Source organism: Macaca thibetana, chromosome 10 (assembly GCF_024542745.1).
Source record: "Macaca thibetana thibetana isolate TM-01 chromosome 10, ASM2454274v1, whole genome shotgun sequence".
NCBI classification, from domain to species: domain Eukaryota; kingdom Metazoa; phylum Chordata; class Mammalia; order Primates; family Cercopithecidae; genus Macaca; species Macaca thibetana.
In genome coordinates, this window is record NC_065587.1 from 68,184,503 (window position 1) to 68,204,183 (window position 19,681).

General features: G+C 48.5%; 1 protein-coding gene across 10 annotated transcripts in view; it reads left to right on the forward strand.

Annotated features, from left to right (window-relative positions):
- The first annotated feature begins 13,840 nt into the window (after nt 1-13,840).
- Nucleotides 13,841-19,681, forward strand: part of BCL2L1 (BCL2 like 1) — a 59,798-nt gene continuing 53,957 nt past the window's right edge. For 2 of the 10 annotated variants that reach the window (XM_050807305.1, XM_050807312.1), the window contains exons 1-2: nt 13,841-14,107; nt 15,515-16,190. In XM_050807305.1, coding sequence (XP_050663262.1) covers nt 15,627-16,190 — 564 coding nt within the window. In that variant the 5' untranslated portion in view covers nt 13,841-14,107; nt 15,515-15,626. Of the gene's footprint in view, nt 14,108-14,192; nt 15,231-15,289; nt 15,429-15,496; nt 16,191-19,681 lie in introns of those variants that run through there. The other 8 variants (XM_050807313.1, XM_050807309.1, XM_050807310.1 and 5 more) reach the window with 8 other exon arrangements.

The window sequence follows — 19,681 nt, forward strand, 5'->3', positions numbered from 1 at the left end:
TGAAATTTTCCACAGTTAAAATGAGGTGGTTGCCTGATGCAGTGGCTCACACCTGTAATCCCAGCACTTTGGGAGGCCAAGGCAGGTAGATGATTTGAGGTCAGGAGTTTGAGACCAGCCTGGACAACATAGTGAAAACCTGTCTCTACTAAAAATACAAAAAATTAGCCAGGCATGGTGGCGGGTGCCTGTAATCCCAGCTACTTGGAAGGCTGAGGCAGGAGAATCACTTGAATCCGGGAGGCAGAGGTTGCAGTGAGCTGAGATCACACCATTGCAGTCCAGCCTGGGCGACAGAGCAAGACTCTATCTCAAAAAAAAAAAAAAAGGCCGGGCGCGGTGGCTCAAGCCTGTAATCCCAGCACTTTGGGAGGCCGAGACGGGCGGATCACAAGGTCAGGAGATCGAGACCATCCTGGCTAACCCGGTGAAACCCCGTCTCTACTAAAAAATACAAAAAACTAGCCGGGCGAGGTGGCGGGCGCCTGTAGTCCCAGCTACTCGGGAGGCTGAGGCAGGAGAATGGCGTAAACCCGGGAGGCGGAGCTTGCAGTGAGCTGAGATCTGGCCACTGCACTCCAGCCTGGGGGACAGAACGAGACTCCGTCTCAAAAAAAAAAAAAAAAAAAAAGTGGGGGGATGGGGGAGTAGTGGTTGTTGTTGTGGTGGTTGTTTTGTTGTTTTGAGATAGGATCTTGCTGTCACCCAGGCTGGAGTGCAGTGGCAGGATCACAGCTCACTCTAACCCCAACCTCCCAGATTCAAGTGATCTTCCCACCTCAGCCTCCCAAAGTTCTGGGATTACAGGCATGAGCCACCGCACCTTGTCTAAAAAGAGATATTTTTGCTGGGCACGGTGACTCATGCCTGTAATCCCAGCACTTTGGGAGGTCAAGGTGGCCAGATCACCCAAGGTCGGGAGTTCGAGACCAGCCTGACCAACATGGAGAAACCCCATCTCTACTAAAAATAGAAAATTAGGCCGGGCGCGGTGGCTCAAGCCTGTAATCCCAGCACTTTGGGAGGCCGAGACGGGCGGATCACAAGGTCAGGAGATCGAGACCAGCCTGGCTAAATACGGTGAAACCCCGTCTCTACTAAAAAATACAAAAAACTAGCCGGGTGAGGTGGCGGGCGCCTGTAGTCCCAGCTACTCGGGAGGCTGAGGCAGGAGAATGGCATAGACCCGGGAGGCGGAGCTTGCAGTGAGCTGAGATGCGGCCACTGCACTCCAGCCTGGGCGACAGAGCGAGACTCCGTCTCAAAAAAAAAAAAAAAAAAAAGAAAATTATTCTGGCGTGGTGGCAGGCACCTGTATTCCCAGCTACTCCGGAGTCTGAGGCAGGAGAATCGCTTGAACCGGGGAGGTGGAGGTTGTGGTGAGCCAGGATCGCGCCATTGCACTCCAGCCTGGGCAATAAGAGTGAAACTCCATCTCAAAAATAAATAAATAAATAAATAGAGGTATTTTTAAGTATGGTATTGTCATAGAAGTTAAAAGTGGGGGAAATCAGTAGAAGAGTTTAAGAGTCCAGAAACACACTCAGCCAGTTACAGTGGCTCATGCCTGTAATCTTAGCACTTTGGAAAGCAGAGGCAGGAAGACTACTTCAGCCAGGAGTTTGAAATCAGCCTGGACAACATGGCAAGATACAAAAAAACCTTAAAATTAGCCAGGTGTAGTGGCACGTACCTGTAGTCCCAGCTACTTGAGAGGCTGAGGTATGAGGATCACTTGAGCTTGGTAGGTCAAGGCTGCAGCGAGCCATGATTCTCCAGCCTGGGCAACAGAGCTGGATCCTATCTCTAAAAACAAAAACAAAATCCAGAACTCACGTATATCACGTATATCAGAATCTAGTAGGCCAGGCGCAGTGGCACACCTGTAATCCCAGCACTTCGGAAGGCTGGGCGGGGGGGAGTAGCTGCGACTACAGGCGCCCGCCACCTCACCCGGCTAGTTTTTTGTATTTGTTAGTAGAGACAGGGTTTCACCATGTTAGCCAGGATGGTCTTGATCTCCTGATGGTCTCGATCTCCTGACTTCGTGATCTGCCCGTCTCAGCCTCCCGAAGTGCTGAGATTACAGGCTTGAGCCACCGCGCCCGGCCTTTTTTTTTTTTTTTGGAGACAAAATTTCGCTCTTTCACCCAAGCTGGAGTGCAATGGCGTGAACTGGGCTCACTAAACCTCCCCATCCAGGGATCAAGTGACTCTCCTGCCTCAGCCTCCTGAGTAGCTGGGATTACAGGCACTCACCACGAAGCCCAGCTAATTTTTTAATTTTTAGTAGAGACGGGGTTTCACCATGTTGGCCAGGCTGGTTTGGAACTCCTGACCACAGGTGATTCACCTGCCTCAGCCTCCTAAAATGCAGGGATTACAGGTGTGAGCCACTGCACTCGACCTATTAACAACTATTAAAATGTCAAACAAGTATGCCTTGTGATGTAGGACTTCCATTTCTAGGTTTCATTCCAAGAGATAAGACTCATCCAGTCACACAAAGGCCCAGTTGCTGCAGCGTTTATTGAGCACCTGCTATGTGCCAAGTCACCATATACTAAGTGTGGGGATACAGCAGTAAAAAGACGAAATTCCTGTCCTCGTGGAACTGTCGTTCTAGGGGAGAAGGCAGATGCTAGATGAGCGAAATAAGTAAATGATCTAGTGTATTAGCAGGTGATAAATGCAAAACCGTTTGCTCACGAGGCCCTGAAGTGTGGATGGCAATACAAGGAGAAAGGCAGGAGCTGGATAGACAGTGGAGCAAAGGGAGGGCAGGGGTCTGCCTGGGCTGTGACTGTCCCACTTTCAGCACCCACATCACCCAACAACCAGGCATGTGCCTGCCAACCATGGAGTAGACAGGCTCAGGTCAAGATTGGGGTGAAGGTAGTTTGCCTTATATTAGGAAGGAAGAGGCATCAGAACTGTCGTTGTCTGGGGACTACTAGGCAGAAGGTAACTGACCAAATGAATAAACGAATGAATGAGGCAATGCAAGGAAGCCAGGATGTGTGCAAGAGCTTCCCAGTTCCTTCCAAATGAACAGGAGGTAAACCTGGTCCAACAGTTTCCTCTCCTGTCATTTTATCTGCTCATGTTAGGCTGAGCTTCAAGTTCTCGTTCTCTGTGAATGGCAGACTATGTGGTCTGAATCACTGAAGCAGAATTTCAGAGCTGGAAGGACAGACACATCTGGTCCACTCTGTCCACAATTTCAATTATCACCGAGGAAAGGGGACAAGAGTGGAAACAGGGAAATCAATTAGTAGCTCACTGCAATGTAGTTGTGAGAAATTGGAAACCACCTAAATTTTCACAAATAGGGGAATATTTCAACCAACTGCCTACAGAATGGAACACTAAGCAGCAGTTTTAAAAAGTTCCATGGATCTGGACTGACAGGAGGGGATCTTTAAGATACATTTTTGAGTTAAAAAAAAAAATGAATAGCATGACTGGGCACGGTGACTCATGCCTGTAATCCCAGAACTTTGGGAGGCCAAGGCAGGTGGATCACCTGAGGTCAAGAGTTCGGGACCAGCCTGGCCAACATGTTGAAACCCCATCTCTACTAAAAATACAAAATTAGCCAGGCATGGTGGTGGGCGCCTGTAATCCCGCCACTCAGGAGGCTGAGGCAGGAGAATCACTTCAACCCGGGAGGTGGAGGTTGCAGTGAGCCGAGATCGTGCCACTGCACTCCAGCCTGGGCAACAAGACTGAAATTCCGTCTCAAAAAAAATGAATTGCTGATTGACATAAATTCATTATGACATCATTATGTTTTTAAAATACTCAAAATAATGTTCCACTTTTCCCATGGGTGTGTATAAGTAACCATTAGTACTTACCACATGCCAACCACTATTAGAAGTATTTTACATGTATTAACTCATATATCCTAACAATAACCCTATGAGATAGTTAATGTTACCACACCCATTTTATACATTGTAGAAATTGAGGCTTAGAAAGATTAGACAATTTCTCTGAGATCATACAGCTTTTGTGTGACAAAATCAGGATTTGAGGCCAGGAAGGCCTACTCCAGAGACCAACCCCCAACCATTGCCCTGGACTGCCTCTCCTACGTGGATATACATAGACAGAGAAAGTTATGGAAGAATTCATAACAAACTAACAAGAATGGGAAATTCAGAGGGGAGAAGTCAAACTGGACTTACACAGAGAAAGGATAGATAACTTGAGTCTTTAATTAAAAAGAAAAAAGGCTGGGCGCGGTGGCTCAAGCCTGTAATCCCAGCACCTTGAGAGGCCGAGACGGGCAGATCACGAGCTCAGGAGATGGAGACCATCTTGGCTAACACGGTGAAACCCCGTCTCTACTAAAAAATACAAAAAAACTAGCTGTAGCGGGCGCCTGTACTCCCAGCTACTCGGGAGGCTGAGGCAGGAGAATGGTGTGAACCCAGGAGGCGGAGCTTGCAGTGAACTGAGATCCGGCCACTGCACTCCAGCCTGGGTGACAGAGCAAGACTCCGTCTCAAAAAAAAAAAAAAAAAAAGGAATGTGAGCCAGGCGCAGTGGCTCACACTTGTAATCCCAGCACTTTAGGAGGCCAAGGTGGGTGGATCACCTGAGGTCAGGAGTTCGAGACCATCTGGGTGGTGGCGGGAGCCTGTAATTCCAGCTACTCGGGAGGCTGAGTCAGGAGAATTGCTTGAATCCAGGAGGCAGAGGTTGTGGTGAGCCGAGATTGCACAACTGCACTCCAGCCTGGGCAACAAGAGCGAAACTCCATCTCAAAATAATAATAATAATACATAAATAAATAAACTCAAATCAACCAAATAATACACAGCAACATTCTTTTTACTTACTTATTTTATTTATTTATTTATTTTTGAGACGGAGTCTCGCTCTGTCCCCCAGGCTGGAGTGCAATGGCGTGATCTCGGCTCACTGAACCTCACCCTCCCGGGTTCAAGCAATTCTCCTGCCTCAGCCTCCTGAGTATCTGGGATTACAGGTATGTGCCACCATGCTCGGCCACATGATTGTATTTTTAGTAGAGACGGGTTTTCACCGTGTTAGCCAGGAAGTCAGGATGGTCTCGATCTCCTGACCTCGTGATCTGCCCACCTTGGCCTCCCAAAGTGTTGGATTATAGGTGTGAGACACCGTGCCGGGCCATTTTTTTTTTCTTTTTTCTTTTTTTTTTTTTTTTTTTCCTAGATGGAGTTTCACTCTTGTTGCCCAGGCTGGAGTGTAATGGCGCCATCTCGGTTCACTGCAACCTTCGCCTCCCAGGTTCAAGTGATTCTCCTGCCTCAGCCTCCTGAGTAGCTGGGATTACAGGCATGCACCACCACACCCAGCTAATTTTCTATTTTTAGTAGAGATGGGGTTTCTCCATGTTGGTAAGGCTGGTCTTGAACTCCCAACCTCAGGTCATCTGCCTGCCTTGGCCTCCCAAAATGCTGGGATTACAGGCGTAAGCCACTGCACCTGGCCTATTTTTTTTTTTTTTTTTGTAACAGTAAAACTGCAAAGGAGAGAGAAGGAGGAGCCAGTGAGGTAGAAAGTTATTTAAGCTCTTCAAACTGTTTTGAAAAAGTGAGAGATTAACTGGGTGTGGTGGCACATGCCTGCAGTCCTGCCTACTCTGGATGCTGAGACGAGAGGATTGCTTGAACACAGGAGGTTGAGCCTGCAGTGTGCTGTGATCATGCCACCTCACTCCAGCTTGGGTGAGAGAATAAGATCCTGTCTTGGCCGGGCGCGGTGGCTCAAGCCTGTAATCCCAGCACTTTGGGAGGCCGAGATGGGCGGATCACGAGGTCAGGAGATCGAGACCATCCTGGCTAATATGGTGAAACCCCGTCTCTACTAAAAATACAAAAAACTAGCCGGGCGAGGTGGTGGGCGCCTGTAGTCCCAGCTACTCGGGAGGCTGAGGCAGGAGAATGGCGTAAACCCGGGAGGCGGAGCTTGCAGTGAGCTGAGATCCGGCCACTGCACTCCAGCCTGGGCGACAAAGCGAGACTCCGTCTCAAAAAAAAAAAAAAAAAAAAAAAAAAAAAAAGATCCTGTCTTGAAAAATAATAAATAATGAGAGAGAAAGAACGAACCAGCCTCCACTGCTGCCCCTAACCAATCTAATCCTCCACTCTGTGTCTCTTAGTCCCTCTCCCTCCACCATCTAACTAGTGGTCACTAGGCCGGAAATCCGGACCTGCCTTCCAGCTCAATGGAGGCCTCCTACTTCATTGGCTCTGGGTGATGACTTAACTTCCAGACACCTTCAAGCGAGGTGACTTCAATCACCCAAAGACACTCCTCTGGAGAAGGCTGCAGGTATAAATCATTGATGACAGCTGTCAAAAGGATCCCCCAGGATCGCTTGGACTCAGGAGGTCAAGGCGGCAGTGAGCTGTGATTACACTGCTGCACTCTAGCCTGGGCAACAGTCATACCCTGTCTCGGAAAATAAACAAACAAAAAAAGGTTCCCCAGAAAAGTCAGCACTGTGGCACTGGTTTTTTTGTTTGTTTGTTTGTTTTTCGTTTTTTCTTCCGATCTTCCATCCAACCAAGTGTTGGGGCTCAGAAAATGATACTCTAAAATATGGTGCTTTGGCATGCTGGGTGCTTTGAACAAAGGAGATTGAAAGGCCTCAGAAATAAGCCTCAGAAACAAGGTCTCTCTTTGACCTTCTGTTCCCTGTCCCCATCATTCCCTTCCAAAGAGCAGGAGGGAGCCATTGCTGAAGTTCTTTCCCTTATATGACTGAGGGAAGTTCTTCCAATTGTGCTAAACGCAATTGTCTTAAACTCTCTTCCTAGGAATCTCATCAAACAACCAGGGAAGATTAGTCACCAGAGAGGAGATTAAAAGTAACCACCACATCCAGACAGGCTATTGCCTGTTCTTCCAGAGACTATTCCAAAACAACTTTTTTTTTTTTTTTTTTTTGAGATGGAGTCTCGCTCTGTCGCCCAGGCTGGAGTGCAGTGGCGCGATCTCGGCACATGTAAGATTGGTGGTAGCAGTCTGAGACCAGCCTACGCAACATAGTGAGGCCCCGTCTCTATAAAAAATAAAAATTAAAAAAAAATTAAAAAAAAAAAAGCTAGGTGTGGTACACACCTGCAGTCCCAGCAATTCAGGATGCTGAAGTGGGAGGATCGTTTGAGCCTGGGAGTTTGAGGCAGCAGTGAACTATGATTGTGCCACCATACTCTAGCCTGGGCAACAGAGGGAGACCCTATCTCAATTAAAAAAAAAAAAAAAAAAAGAGTGATTCAAAGACGTTTGAATGCAAATACAGATACCTCATATATCTATAGCTATGCACACACACATTTATATATATATATAATGTCTACGTGTGTTCATATGTTGTTCAAATTTTTCATTTAAAAAGTAATGTTTTCTTTTCTTTTCTTTTCTTTTTTTTGAGACAGAATCTCGTCTGTCACCCAGGCTAGAGTGCACAATCTTGGCTCACAGCAACCTCCGCCTCCCAGGTTCAAGTGATTCTCTTGCCTCAGCCTCCTGAGTAGCTGTGATTACAAGCAACCACTAGCACACCCAGCTAATTTTTTGTATTTTTAGTAGAGACAGGGTTTCACGGTATTGGCCAGACTGGTTTTGAACTCCTGACCTCAAGTGATCTGCCCACCTTGACCTTCCAAAGTGCTAGGATTACCAGCATGAGCCAACGCACCAGGCCAAAAGTAATGCTTTCTTATTTTAATATTTGGAAAATACAAGGAGGGTAAGGGATTAAAAATCACCCATTGATTACAATGTATACTTTTTAAGTGATGGGAACATTAAAAGTCCAGACTTCACCAACTGTATAATTCATCTACTAGGTAACCCAAAACCACTTGTAGCCCTAAAGCTATTGAAGTTTTTTAAAATTGTATATATGAAAAAATACTGAAAATAAAGAATAAAGAACAATAACTATAATCTAGCCTTTAGTGGCACTATCTCTACTATTAGCATTTTAGTATATTTCCTTTTGTCTTTTAAACATTGATTTTGTTAATAGAGTAGATACAAATATATATATGCAATGTATGAAAGGTATAAAGAATAATGAAGCAAAAAAAGGTCTCTGTACCTATGTATAATTCAACAAGAAAACCATTTTCGTTAACCTTTTTTTTTCTACTTTTTTTGTTTGTTTGTTTCTTTTTTTTTTGAGACAGAGTCTTGCACTGTTGCCCGGGCTGGAGTGCAATGGCTCATTCTTGGCTCACTGCAACCTCCACCTCCTAGATTCAAGCGATTCTCCTGCCTCAGCTTCCCGAGTAGCTGAGATTACAGGCACCCGCCACCATGCCCAGCTAATTTTTTTGTATTTTTAGTAGAGACAGGGGTTTCACTATGTTGGCCAGGCTTGTCTCGATTTCTTGACCTTGTGATCTGCCCACCTTGGCCTCCCAAAGTGCTGGGATTACAGGCATGAGCCACCACACCCGGCCTTGTTCCTTTTTATTTAAATTGTTTACTACTATTCTGTTTCAGACATAGATCATTATTTTTGAAGCTTCCAATTTCATCTTGTTCCCTAGATCAATCCAGTACCCTCTCCTGTTAATGTCCAATAGCTATAATGACTTTTTTTTGTTGTTGTTTTTTTTTTTTTTTTTGAGAGAGAGGCTCTCTCTGTTGCCCAGGCTGGAGGGCAGTGGCAGGATCTCAGCCCCCTGCAACCTCTACCTCCTGGATTCAAGCAATTCTCGTGCTTCTGCCTCCAGAGTATCTGGGACTTCAGGTGCACGCCACCACACCCAGCATATTTTTAGTAGAAATGGCATTTTGCCATGTTGGCCAGACTGGTCTCAAACTCCTGATGTCAAGTGATCTGCCCGCCTTGGCCTCCCAAAGTGCCGGGATTACAGCATGAGCCACTGTGCCCAGCCTATCATGACTTTTGTGTTTGTCATTCTCTTATCACATAGACATATAAGGTGTGTATATATACATATAACTTGTATATATACAAGTTATCTACTATTGGAGAACAAATTACCTCCAAACTTAGCAGCTTAAAATTACAATAATTTATTATTTCATACAATTTCTGAGTATCTGAGGAATACAATTCTGAGGAATTCAGCTTAATGGAGTGGTTCTGGTTCAGGGTCTCTAATAAGATTATCATCACCTGAAGGCTTTACTGGGCCAGGAGGACCCTCACATGACTATCGACCTCTCCATAGGGCTGCTCCCAACATGGCAGCTGACTTCCCCCAGAGTGAGAGAGACCACAAACACAAAGACAGAAGCTACAATCTTTTTTTTTTTTTTTTTGATTTGGACTCTCCCTCTGTCGCCCAGGCTGGAGTGCAGTGGCGGGATCTCGGCTCACTGCAAGCTCTGCCTCCCAGGTTCACGCCATTCTCCTGCCTCAGCCTCCCGAGTAGCTCGGACTACAGGCACCCGCCACCACGGCCAGCTAATTTTTTTTTGTATTTTTAGTAGAGATGGGGTTACACCGTGTTAGCCAGGATGGTCTGGATCTCCTGACCTCATGATCCACCCGCCTCCGCCTCCCCAAGTGCTGGGATTACAGACGTGAGCCACCACGCCCGGCTGAAGCCACAATCTTTTGTAACCAAGTCTTGAAAGTGACATACCCCCAGCTTGGGCAATATGGCAAAACACTGTCTCTACAAAAAATACAAAAATTAGCCAGGTGTGGTGGCACACACCTGTGGTCCCAGCTACTAGGAAGGCTGAGTGGGGGAGGATTGCTTGGGCCAAGGAGGTCAAGGCTGCAGTGAGCCGTGACTGTGCCACTGCGCCACAGCCTTGGCAACAGCAAGACCCTGTCAAGAAAAGAAAGAAAGAGAGAGAGAAAAGAAGGGAGGGAAAGAAACATTCCATTGCTGCAATTTGTCATTAGTCACACAGAACAACTGTGGTTCAGTGTGGGAGGAAAACACACAAGGGCGTGAATACGAAGAGGCAGGGATATTCAGGTGCCATCTTGGAGGAAGCTAGATACTACAAACTCTAAATTGTATAGTTTTGCTTATTTCTAAACTGCGTATAAGTAGATTCTTCCTACATTATTCTTTCTTTTGCAATTTTTTCCATTCAATATGTTTCTGAAATTCTTTTTTTTTTTTTTTTTTTTGAGAGGGTGTCTCACTCTGTCGCTGGAGTACAATGGTATGATCACATCTCACCATAGCCTCGACCTCCCAGGCTTAAGCGATTCTCCTGCCTCATTCTACTGAGTTGCTAGGGACTACAGGTGTTATGCCACCAGGCCTGGCTAATTGTTTTTGTTTGTTTGTTTGTTTTGTTTTGTAGAGAAGAGGTCTCACTATGTTGCCCAGGCTGGTATTGAACTCCTGGCTTGAGCTCAAGCATCTTTCTGCCTCAGACTCCCAAAGTGGTGGGATTACAAGTGTGAGCCACCATGGCCGGTCTGTTTCTGAGATTCTTTTTTTTTTTTTTTTTTTTGAGACAGATTCTCGTTGTGTCGCCCAGACTGGAGTGTGGTGGCATGCTCTCGGCTCACTGCAACCTCTGTCTCCTGGGTTCAAGTGATTCTCCTGCCTCAGCCTCCTGAGTAGCTAGGATTACAGGCACCTGCCACCATACCTGGCTAATTTTTGCATTTTTAGTAGAGACGAAGTTTCACCATGTTGGCCAGGCTGGTCTTGAACCCCTGATCTCGTAATCCACCTGCCTTGGCCTCCCAAAGGGGTGGTACTACAGAGGTGAGCCACTGTGCCCGGCCAAAGTTGGCATGCTTTTAAATAGTGTTATATAGTTAAAAATAGGCCGCGCACGGTGGCTCACGCCTGTAATCCCAGCACTTTGGGAGGCCGAGGCGGGCAGATCACGAGGTCAGGAGATTGAGACCATCCTGGCGAATACGGTGAAACCCCATCTCTACTAAAAATACAAAAAAAGAAATAGCCGGGCGTGGTGGTGGGCGCCTGTAGTCCCAGCTTCTCGGGAGGCTGAGGCAGGAGAATGGCGTGAACGTGGGAGGCGGTGGAGCTTGCAGTGAGCTGAGATCATCGCGCCACTGTACTCCAGCCTGGGCGACAGAGTGAGACTCTGTCTCAAAAAAATAAAATAAAATAAAATAAAATAATAGCTGGGTGTGGTAGCTCATGCCTGTAATTCCAGCACTTTGAAAGGCCGAGGCGGGCGGATCACAAAGTCAGGAGTTCGAGACCAGCCTGACCAACATGGTGAGGCAGGAGAATCACTTGAACCCAGGAGGCAGAGGTTGCAGTAAGCTGAAATTGTGCCACTGCACTCCAGCCTGGGCGATAGAGCGAGACTCCATATCAAAAAAAAAAAAAAAGAAAAAGAAAAAAAAAGAAAAGAAAAAAAGAGGGAGGCTGAGGCCAGAGAATTGCTTCAACCCAGAAGGCAGAGGTTGCAGTGAGCCAAGATCATGCCACTGCACTCCAGCCTGGGCAACAGAGTTAGACTCTGTCTCAAAAAAAAAAAAAAAAGAAAAAGAGAAAAGAAAAAAAATACAAAGTTATGCGTAGACAATACAGAGAAGTATAAAAAAGAAAACTTACTTTCTTTAGATTTAAATGTAACTTACTTTCTTTAAATTAGAATCCAGTGAAAGATCATTTGAGAGCCACTTTCAAGACTTGCAAAATTCCTTTTCCAAAATACTGTATCCATCTTTCCAAAATATAAATTTCTTCATGTTCTTTCTGGTTTAAAAAAGCTTTGCTGGCTCCTCTGGTGCTATTTGATGTGCTGCTCGCATGGATACACATTTATATTCCATCTCCTCTCTACCACTCCCCTCAGTCATCCCAATTTATTTCCAGGACACCATGGGCTCTCATGCTGGGTTGCCAGGCCTTCGCTCAAGCAATATCTTCTGCTTAAAATACTCCTACATCCTTTCTCTCACAAGCAAAATTCGATTCTTCTTTTGAGGGCCGGTTCAGTAAAGCCCCTATCTGTGGACAGAGTTTATCTGCCCTCTGCTAGGCTCCCAAAGCACACTGAGGCTTCCATAATGATACTTTTCATATTGAAATAATTGTGACACCACAGGTCCAAAAATGTAAATCAGACCAGGTGCGGTCGCTCACACCTGTAATCCCAGTACTTTGGGAGGCCGAGGTGGGTGGATCACGAGGTCAGGAGTTCGAGACCAGCCTGACCAACTGGTGAAACCCTGTCTCTACTAAAAATACAAAAATTAGCCAGGTGTGGTGGCAGGTGCCTGTAATCCCAGCTACTCAGGAGGCTGAGGCAGGAGAATCACTTGAACCCCGGAAGCAGAGGCTGCAGTGAGCTGAGATTGTACCACTGCACTCCAGCTTGGGCGACAGAGCGAGACTCTGTCTCAAAAAATAATAATAATAATAAATCAGGGCTAAGTGTGGCTAATGCCTGTAATCCCAGCACTTTGGGAGGCTGACACAGACGGATCACTTGAGCCCAGGGGTTTGAGACCAACCTGGGCAACATGGGGAAACTCCATTCTCTACAGAAAATACAAAAATTAGCTGGACGTGGAAGTGCGAGCCTGTATTCACAACTACTGGGGAGGCTGAGGTGGGAGGATCACCTGGGATGGGGAGGTCAAGGCTGCTGTGAGCTGAGATCACACCATTGCACTGCACACTGAGTGACAGACAGACCCTGTCTCAAAAAAAAAAAAAAAAAAAAAAAGGCCAGGCACGGTGGCTCAGGCCTATAATCCCAGCACTTTGGGAGGCTGAGGCAGGCAGATCGCCTGAGGTCAGCAGTTGGAGACCAGCCTGGCCAAAATGGTGAAACCCTGTCTCTACTAAAAATACAAAAATTAGCTGGGCGTGGTGGTGTGCACCTGTAGTCCCAGATACTAGGGAGGCTGAGGCAGGACAATCACTTGAACCTGGGGGGCAGAGTTTACAGTCAGCCAAGATAGCACCACTGCACTCCAGCCTGGGCAACAGAGCAAGACTCTGTCTCAAACAAACAACAACAACAACAACAAATGAGGAAAAAGTTCAACAGAAAGACCACCTGGAAAGGGGGTAAACAATATGAAGAGAATTCACCAATACAAGATCCACCCTCCAAAGAAAGACTAAAAAAATATGACAAATTGCTCAACTTCATTCATAATAAAAAAAAGAAATATGAAAGTGCCTTCGGTTTTTACCCATCTAATTGGCAAAGATAAAACATTTGATAACACACTGTGTGGTTCAGGATGTAAGGAAATTGGCCGGGATAACACACTGTGTGGTTCAGGATGTAAGGAAATTGGCCGGGCGCGGTGGCTCACGCCTGTGATTCTCCTGTAAACGATTCTCCTGCCTCAGCCTCCCGAGTAGCTGGGATTACAAGCATGCGCCACTAGGCCCAGCTAATTTTTTGTATTTTTAGTAGAGACGGGGTTTCACCATGTTGGGCAGGCTGGTTTTGAATTCCTGACCTCAGGTAATCCGCCCGCCTCGGCCTCCCAAAGTGCTGGGATTACAGGCGTGAGTCACCACGCCCGGCCTGTCCTATGGACTTTACAATTAATAACTTTTTAAATCATCACAATAGCTCAACGAGAGAGGTTGGTACTATTACCCATTTTACAATTGAGGACATTGAAGCGCAGAGCAGTTGAGAAACTTGCCTAACTGGCAGAGTTAGAATCCAGACAAAGTGCTTAACCACAAGGCGATGCTTCTTCTATATATAAACTGACGGACGGATGAAATAGGCTGATTGACTGATGACTGACTGACTGACTGAATTAATGAATACATGGAAATGTGATTATAAATGTTGATTTTTTGCGCCTTCCGATTCCCCGGATCTACCGCGAGGGGGCGATCTCTCCCCGGTCCTGATGCCAGTCACTCAAGGCGCGCACTCCCTTTGCGTCTCGGGCTCGCGCGCGTTGCCGCAGCACCGGAAGTGACTGAGCTTGCAAGTTCCCCCGTCTCTTCAGGGGAAACTGAGGCCGGCTTGTTCGGGAGAGACGGCGCGAGCAGTCAGCCAGGTAGGCCGGCAGCCAGGTAGGCCGGCCCGGGTCCGCGGCGCGGAACTCGGCCGCGAAGAGCTCTCGCGTCTGGAAGCTACCGGGCCGATGAAGGGGGATGTGGCCCCCCACGGCTCGCGGGGCTCACAGGTGAGAGCGCCGCCTCCCCTGTGCCTGACAGCCGCTGCGCCCAATAGGAGCCTTCGCCGTCCCGCTTCCGTGCCGGCTAGGCTCGCTGATTGGCGGCGCTGGGGAGGACCGCCGGGGGCGAGGCCCCTCCTCCTAGAAAGGTCTAGGGGGCGCCCCCGGGGGAGGGCGGTTGCTTAGCAACGGGGCGGTGGCTCGGCGGGTACCGGGCCTAGTGAGCGCGAGAAGCCGCGAGGCCGCAACCGGCCCACCCTGGGCTCCGGAGAGGTGCAGCCCCCGGCCCCGGAGCCCTCCCGGGGGCGCCAGGAAGCCACTTTGGGCCTGTCCCCAGGAAAACGTGGTCTCAGCTGTGGGGCCGTCGAGCAGGCCTCGACCCCTCTTCCTGATCTGAGGAGAGGCCCAGCGCCTCACCCTCACCCAGTCTTTGTGCAGGGCGCCGGCGGCCATTGTGTCCGGGCGGGGAATGGAGGACCCGGCAATTCCCCACCGCCACGTTCAGGGCCTTTGGGGAATTCAAAGAAAACCAGCGGCATTTGTGGGGGGTCTCCGGCCTTCAACCTCCCAGACAGGCCTGGGGGTGGCCTTCCCAAAGTCAGATCGCAGATCCGAGGCAGTTTCTCCCTCCCTGCGTCCCTCACCGAAACCTTGAACCCCATTGAGAAGTCCCTTCAGGGTTTCGGACGCCTCCACCTCACCCTGGGCTGGTACTTAAATAGAAAAAAGAAAGGAAAAAAAAAAAACCAACTAAATCCATACCAGCCACCTCCGGGAGAGTTCTCCTGGCTCCCAGTAGGAGGCGGAGAGCCAAGGGGCGTGCAAGAGCGAGGGGGCTGGGCTCCCGGGTGGCAGGAGGCCGCGGCTGCGGAGCGGCCGCCCTCGATCCGGGCGATGGAGGAGGAAGCAAGCGAGGGGGCTGGTTCCTGAGCTTCGCAATTCCTGTGTCGCCTTCTGGGCTCCCAGCCTGCCGGGTCGCATGATCCCTCCGGCCGGAGCTGGGTTTTTTGCCAGCCGCCGCGAGGCCGGCTGAGTTACCGGCATCCCCGCAGCCACCTCCTCTCCCGACCTGTGATACAAAAGATCTTCCGGGGGCTGCACCTGCCTGCCTTTGCCTAAGGCGGATTTGAATGTAGGTGGTGCGGGGGAGGGGGAGTGAGGGGGGGACTGCCCAAGGGGTGACTTTCCGAGGAAGGCATTTCGGAGAAGAGGGGGGTAGAAAAGGCTGGTGGGAGATTCAGAGTCCACTGGTGCTTTCGATTTGACTTAATTGAAGTATCTTGGAACCTAGATCCAGACCTTCGTAAGACCCACAAAGAAACCAGTTCTGGTACCTGGAGGGGGAATGGGATGTTTAGGGTAAGTGGCATGCATATTAATTTTTTTTTTTTCCTAAAGCTCTTTCTCTCCCTTCAGAATCTTATTTTGGCTTTGGATCTTAGAAGAGAATCACTAACCAGAGACCAGACTCAGTGAGTGAGCAGGTGTTTTGGACAATGGACTGGTTGAGCCCATCCCTATTATAAAAATGTCTCAGAGCAACCGGGAGCTGGTGGTTGACTTTCTCTCCTACAAGCTTTCCCAGAAAGGATACAGCTGGAGTCAATTTAGTGATGTGGAAGAGAACAGGACTGAGGCCCCAGAAGGGACTGAATCGGAGATGGAGACCCCCAGTGCCATCAATGGCAACCCATCCTGGCACCTGGTGGACAGCCCCGCGGTGAATGGAGCCACTGGCCACAGCAGCAGTTTGGATGCCCGGGAGGTGATCCCCATGGCAGCAGTAAAGCAAGCGCTGAGGGAGGCAGGCGACGAGTTTGAACTTCGGTACCGGCGGGCGTTCAGTGACCTGACATCCCAGCTCCACATCACCCCAGGGACAGCATATCAGAGCTTTGAACAGGTAGTGAATGAACTCTTCCGGGATGGGGTAAACTGGGGTCGCATTGTGGCCTTTTTCTCCTTCGGCGGGGCACTGTGCGTGGAAAGCGTAGACAAGGAGATGCAGGTATTGGTGAGTCGGATCGCAGCTTGGATGGCCACTTACCTGAATGACCACCTAGAGCCTTGGATCCAGGAGAACGGCGGCTGGGTAAGAACCAAGCCCCTTGTGTGTCCCTTTTCTTTGGCCTCTGGTCAGAGATCCCCAACTGCCCTTCTTCTGTATCTCTTTCTGTTAGGTTGGGTGATTGTTGGAGACATTGATAGTTGAGGAAACCTGATCTCATTTCACGACAAGAGGTTAACTCCCTGGAAATATAAATGACCCGGTGCTTCAGAGATCAGGCATCTTTTACCCTGGTCACCCCCATGACTCCACTATTCCATACTTGTGTTCCAGTTTCTTAGCAAAGAAAACTATAGCCTATGTGTTCATTAAGTCCCAAACCTGTGAGGGTAGGAAGTTAGTTTGGTGTTTCCCTTACCGTATACAATGGTTCACACACAAAAGGGTGATGAGTATCCGTGACCCACAGACCTCTCCATCTGTTCCCCCTAGGGGTCTCAGTCCTATCCTGGGCTTCTCTTCTCCAAATCAAGTTCCCTTTATTTCAAAGTTTCCGTGTAAGGCACTCTTCTCTCAGACTAGGGCATGGCCACAGGCAGGAGTTCCCACTGGGTTGAATGGCTGAGAATTGTCAGATTTTGGGGCAGTGTAGGCTGTGCAGATTGTGTTTGCACTGCGCCCCCTAAGTTCATTTCCCCCAAAGTGTGTGACTTTCTGCATGGTTGCCTTGTTTGTGGAGCACTTGCTGTGTCACACATTAAGCCCGGGGACTTTGCACCTCGTTGCCTGGGGTCGGTTGGGGAGCTCCAGCTGCTCTGCCTGTTACTTTCCGGCCAGAGCCCTGGGGCCTCTTCACCAAGCACTGTTTGCTGGCAAAGCAAGAACCCAGTCTTTGGGGCTCTGTGGGACATTGAGATTTAGTAACAGACTTCAGATGCAGGTATAAGTCCCTGTCTTAAAACTCTGTCATGTATCTAGCTCCGTCATATAACTAGCTGTGTGACTTTGGACAGGCTGGGTTACTTTCTCAAGGCTTAGTTTCTTCCACTAAAAATGTGGCAAGCTCTCCTTGACTTACAGAGTATTGTAAATCTTGGCAATAATGTGAGCACAGTGACCAACACTAGCAAATTCCCTTTCCAGGGAGGGAGAGTTCTCCTGCTCATCACTGAGCCAGGATGAGGTGGTGGTGAAAGCTTCTTCACCAGTGGTCACTGTGGGCAAGTTTTGCTCTTCAGTGAACTCAGTCCTGGTTTCTTGCTTATTTCCTTACCTAGGGGAGGTGCAAGGTTTATGAGAGGTATTCTATCCCTTCAGAATATGCAGAAAAGCAACAAGCTGTGGAAAATAAGTCATCCATTGAAGGAGCTGAGGTGGAAGGGGACAAGCACCATGGACTCAGGAATGTCAAGAATGCACTGTCTATAGGCTGGGCCTAGGGCGTGGCAGGCACTTCACTTTACCACTGAGCAAGAGACCAGGATTTGCCCTGGAACCCCACCCCCTCATTTCCCATTTCTTTGCAACTTCAACTCTTCTGTGCCACCTCTTCTAAAAGGCTAGGGGGTCAAGTCAATAGAGGTCAGATAACTGGGGTGGGGTCAGGGGAGGTAAAGGTGGTGGGTTCTCTTGAGCTAAGGCTGACTAGACTTGAAAGCCATTCTGTAAATGAACTCCCTGGGGGGATAAATGATTAAATAGTTCCTGTTGGTTTGTGCAGTGACCTCTCCTGTTCCCTCCTGCTTTGAATTCTCTTTTGGGGCAAATATTTGTTCAGTTGATTACAGGAGGGACAGGATTCCAGTACTGCAGACACACCCTCTGAGGCATCTCCAAGTGGGGATTGAGGCCACTTGCCCACTTTGCCTGACTATTGTCTTTGGCCAGTGGTCCTAATACCAGGTGGGTTGTTGCCAGCTATAAACAAAAGGCAGTCTGGGAGAGGTGCCTGGTCTGCTAGCCAGCCTCTGCAGAGGGCTACCCCTACCAGAGAATTGCCAGCTGCCCAGTGGTGCATATGAAAGAGGTCTTAGACACAGCAGCTCTGGGCAAGTTTATTAGATCTCCATTGGATTGAAATTCCATCTTCCATCTCTTTGCTTAAGAATTGTCAGAGCCCGTTGGACAACATACCACATGTCACTTCCTCTTGGTGAACAGAGGGGATGTGTGTGGAAGAGCTAGTTATGTCAAAACCATTTCTGAGCATGCATCCTCTCCCTGAGGCCAGGGAGTAAAGAACATTTGACTCAGGATCCTTTGAGCCTGGGTAGAAGGTACCCGCCTTCCTCTCAGGTACTGTCCTGTTCCAAGCTGCACCACCTGGCTACTGTGGTGGCATCGGGTAATTATCCTGGAGGCTGCAGCTGGGAGATCCTTGGGGGTAGGAGTTATGGGCTGTTCTACTCAGGGCTGTGTTCTAAATTTAGCATCCCTACAGGAAAGGGGAAGGAAATTAGTCTTTATTGAGTACCTGTTAAGTACTAGGCACTGTGTTAGGTCCTCTATGCAACCAGTATTTCTTGAGCATCTACTGTGAAGCTGGCAGTGTTCTAGGTGCCGGCCATAAGCCACACATGGTACCTTCCTTCATGGAAATGGCATGCTGTTTCATATATTCTACAGTAACCTTCCAAGGTAGGCGAGTTTATTCCCAGTGAAGCTCTTTGTGGCTAAGTGACTGACCCCAGGTATTCCTCAGCCGGTTAAGTGTCTGAATGAGAATTTACACTGAGGTTGGCATAACTCTAAAGCCTAAACACTTTTCATCCTATCCAGTTGTCCAGGGAGTAATAAAGTGACCCAGACAGGCTGACCCAGAAAGCCAGAGATGCTATTGGGCCAAGCAAACCATGCCTGTCAAGGTGCTCACTCTGGACTGATAACTGGCTTTGTTCAGGTAGTTATGGGAAGGATAGTTGGCAGTAGCAGGTTCCCAGAGGTGTGTTGGTAGCCTCAGATTCTGGCACTGCTAAAACTCAGACATGGCAGGTTTCAAGTGGGCATCAGGGTTTTGCCCAGAGTGAGCTGCTTATTAATTTTTTCATTGCTTTTTTTTTGAGACGGAGTCTGGCTCTGTCGCCAGGCTGGAGTGCAGTGGCGCCATCTTGGCTGACTGCAATCTCCGCCTCCCAGGTTCAAGCGATTCCCCTGTATCAGCCTCCCCAGTAGCTGGCACTACACGCACGTACCATCATGCCTGGCTTATTTTTTGTATTTTAGTAGAGATGGGGTTTCACCATGTTGGCCAGGCTGGTCTCGAACTCCTGACCTCAGGTGATCTGCCTGCCTTGGCCTCTCAAAGTGCTGGGATTACAGGCTTGAGCCGCCGCGCCAGGCCGATTTTTTTTCTTTTCTTTTTTCTTATTTTTTTGAGACGGAGTTTCACTCTTGTTGCCTAAACTGGAGTGCAGTGGCGCAATCTTGGCTCACTGCAGCTTCCGCCTCCCCGATTCAAGCAATTCTCCTGCCTCAGCCTCCCAAGTAGCTGGGATTACAGGCGTGCGCCACCACACCTGGCTAATTTTGTATTTTTAGTAGAGACGGGGGTTTCTCCATGTTGGTCAAGCTGGTCT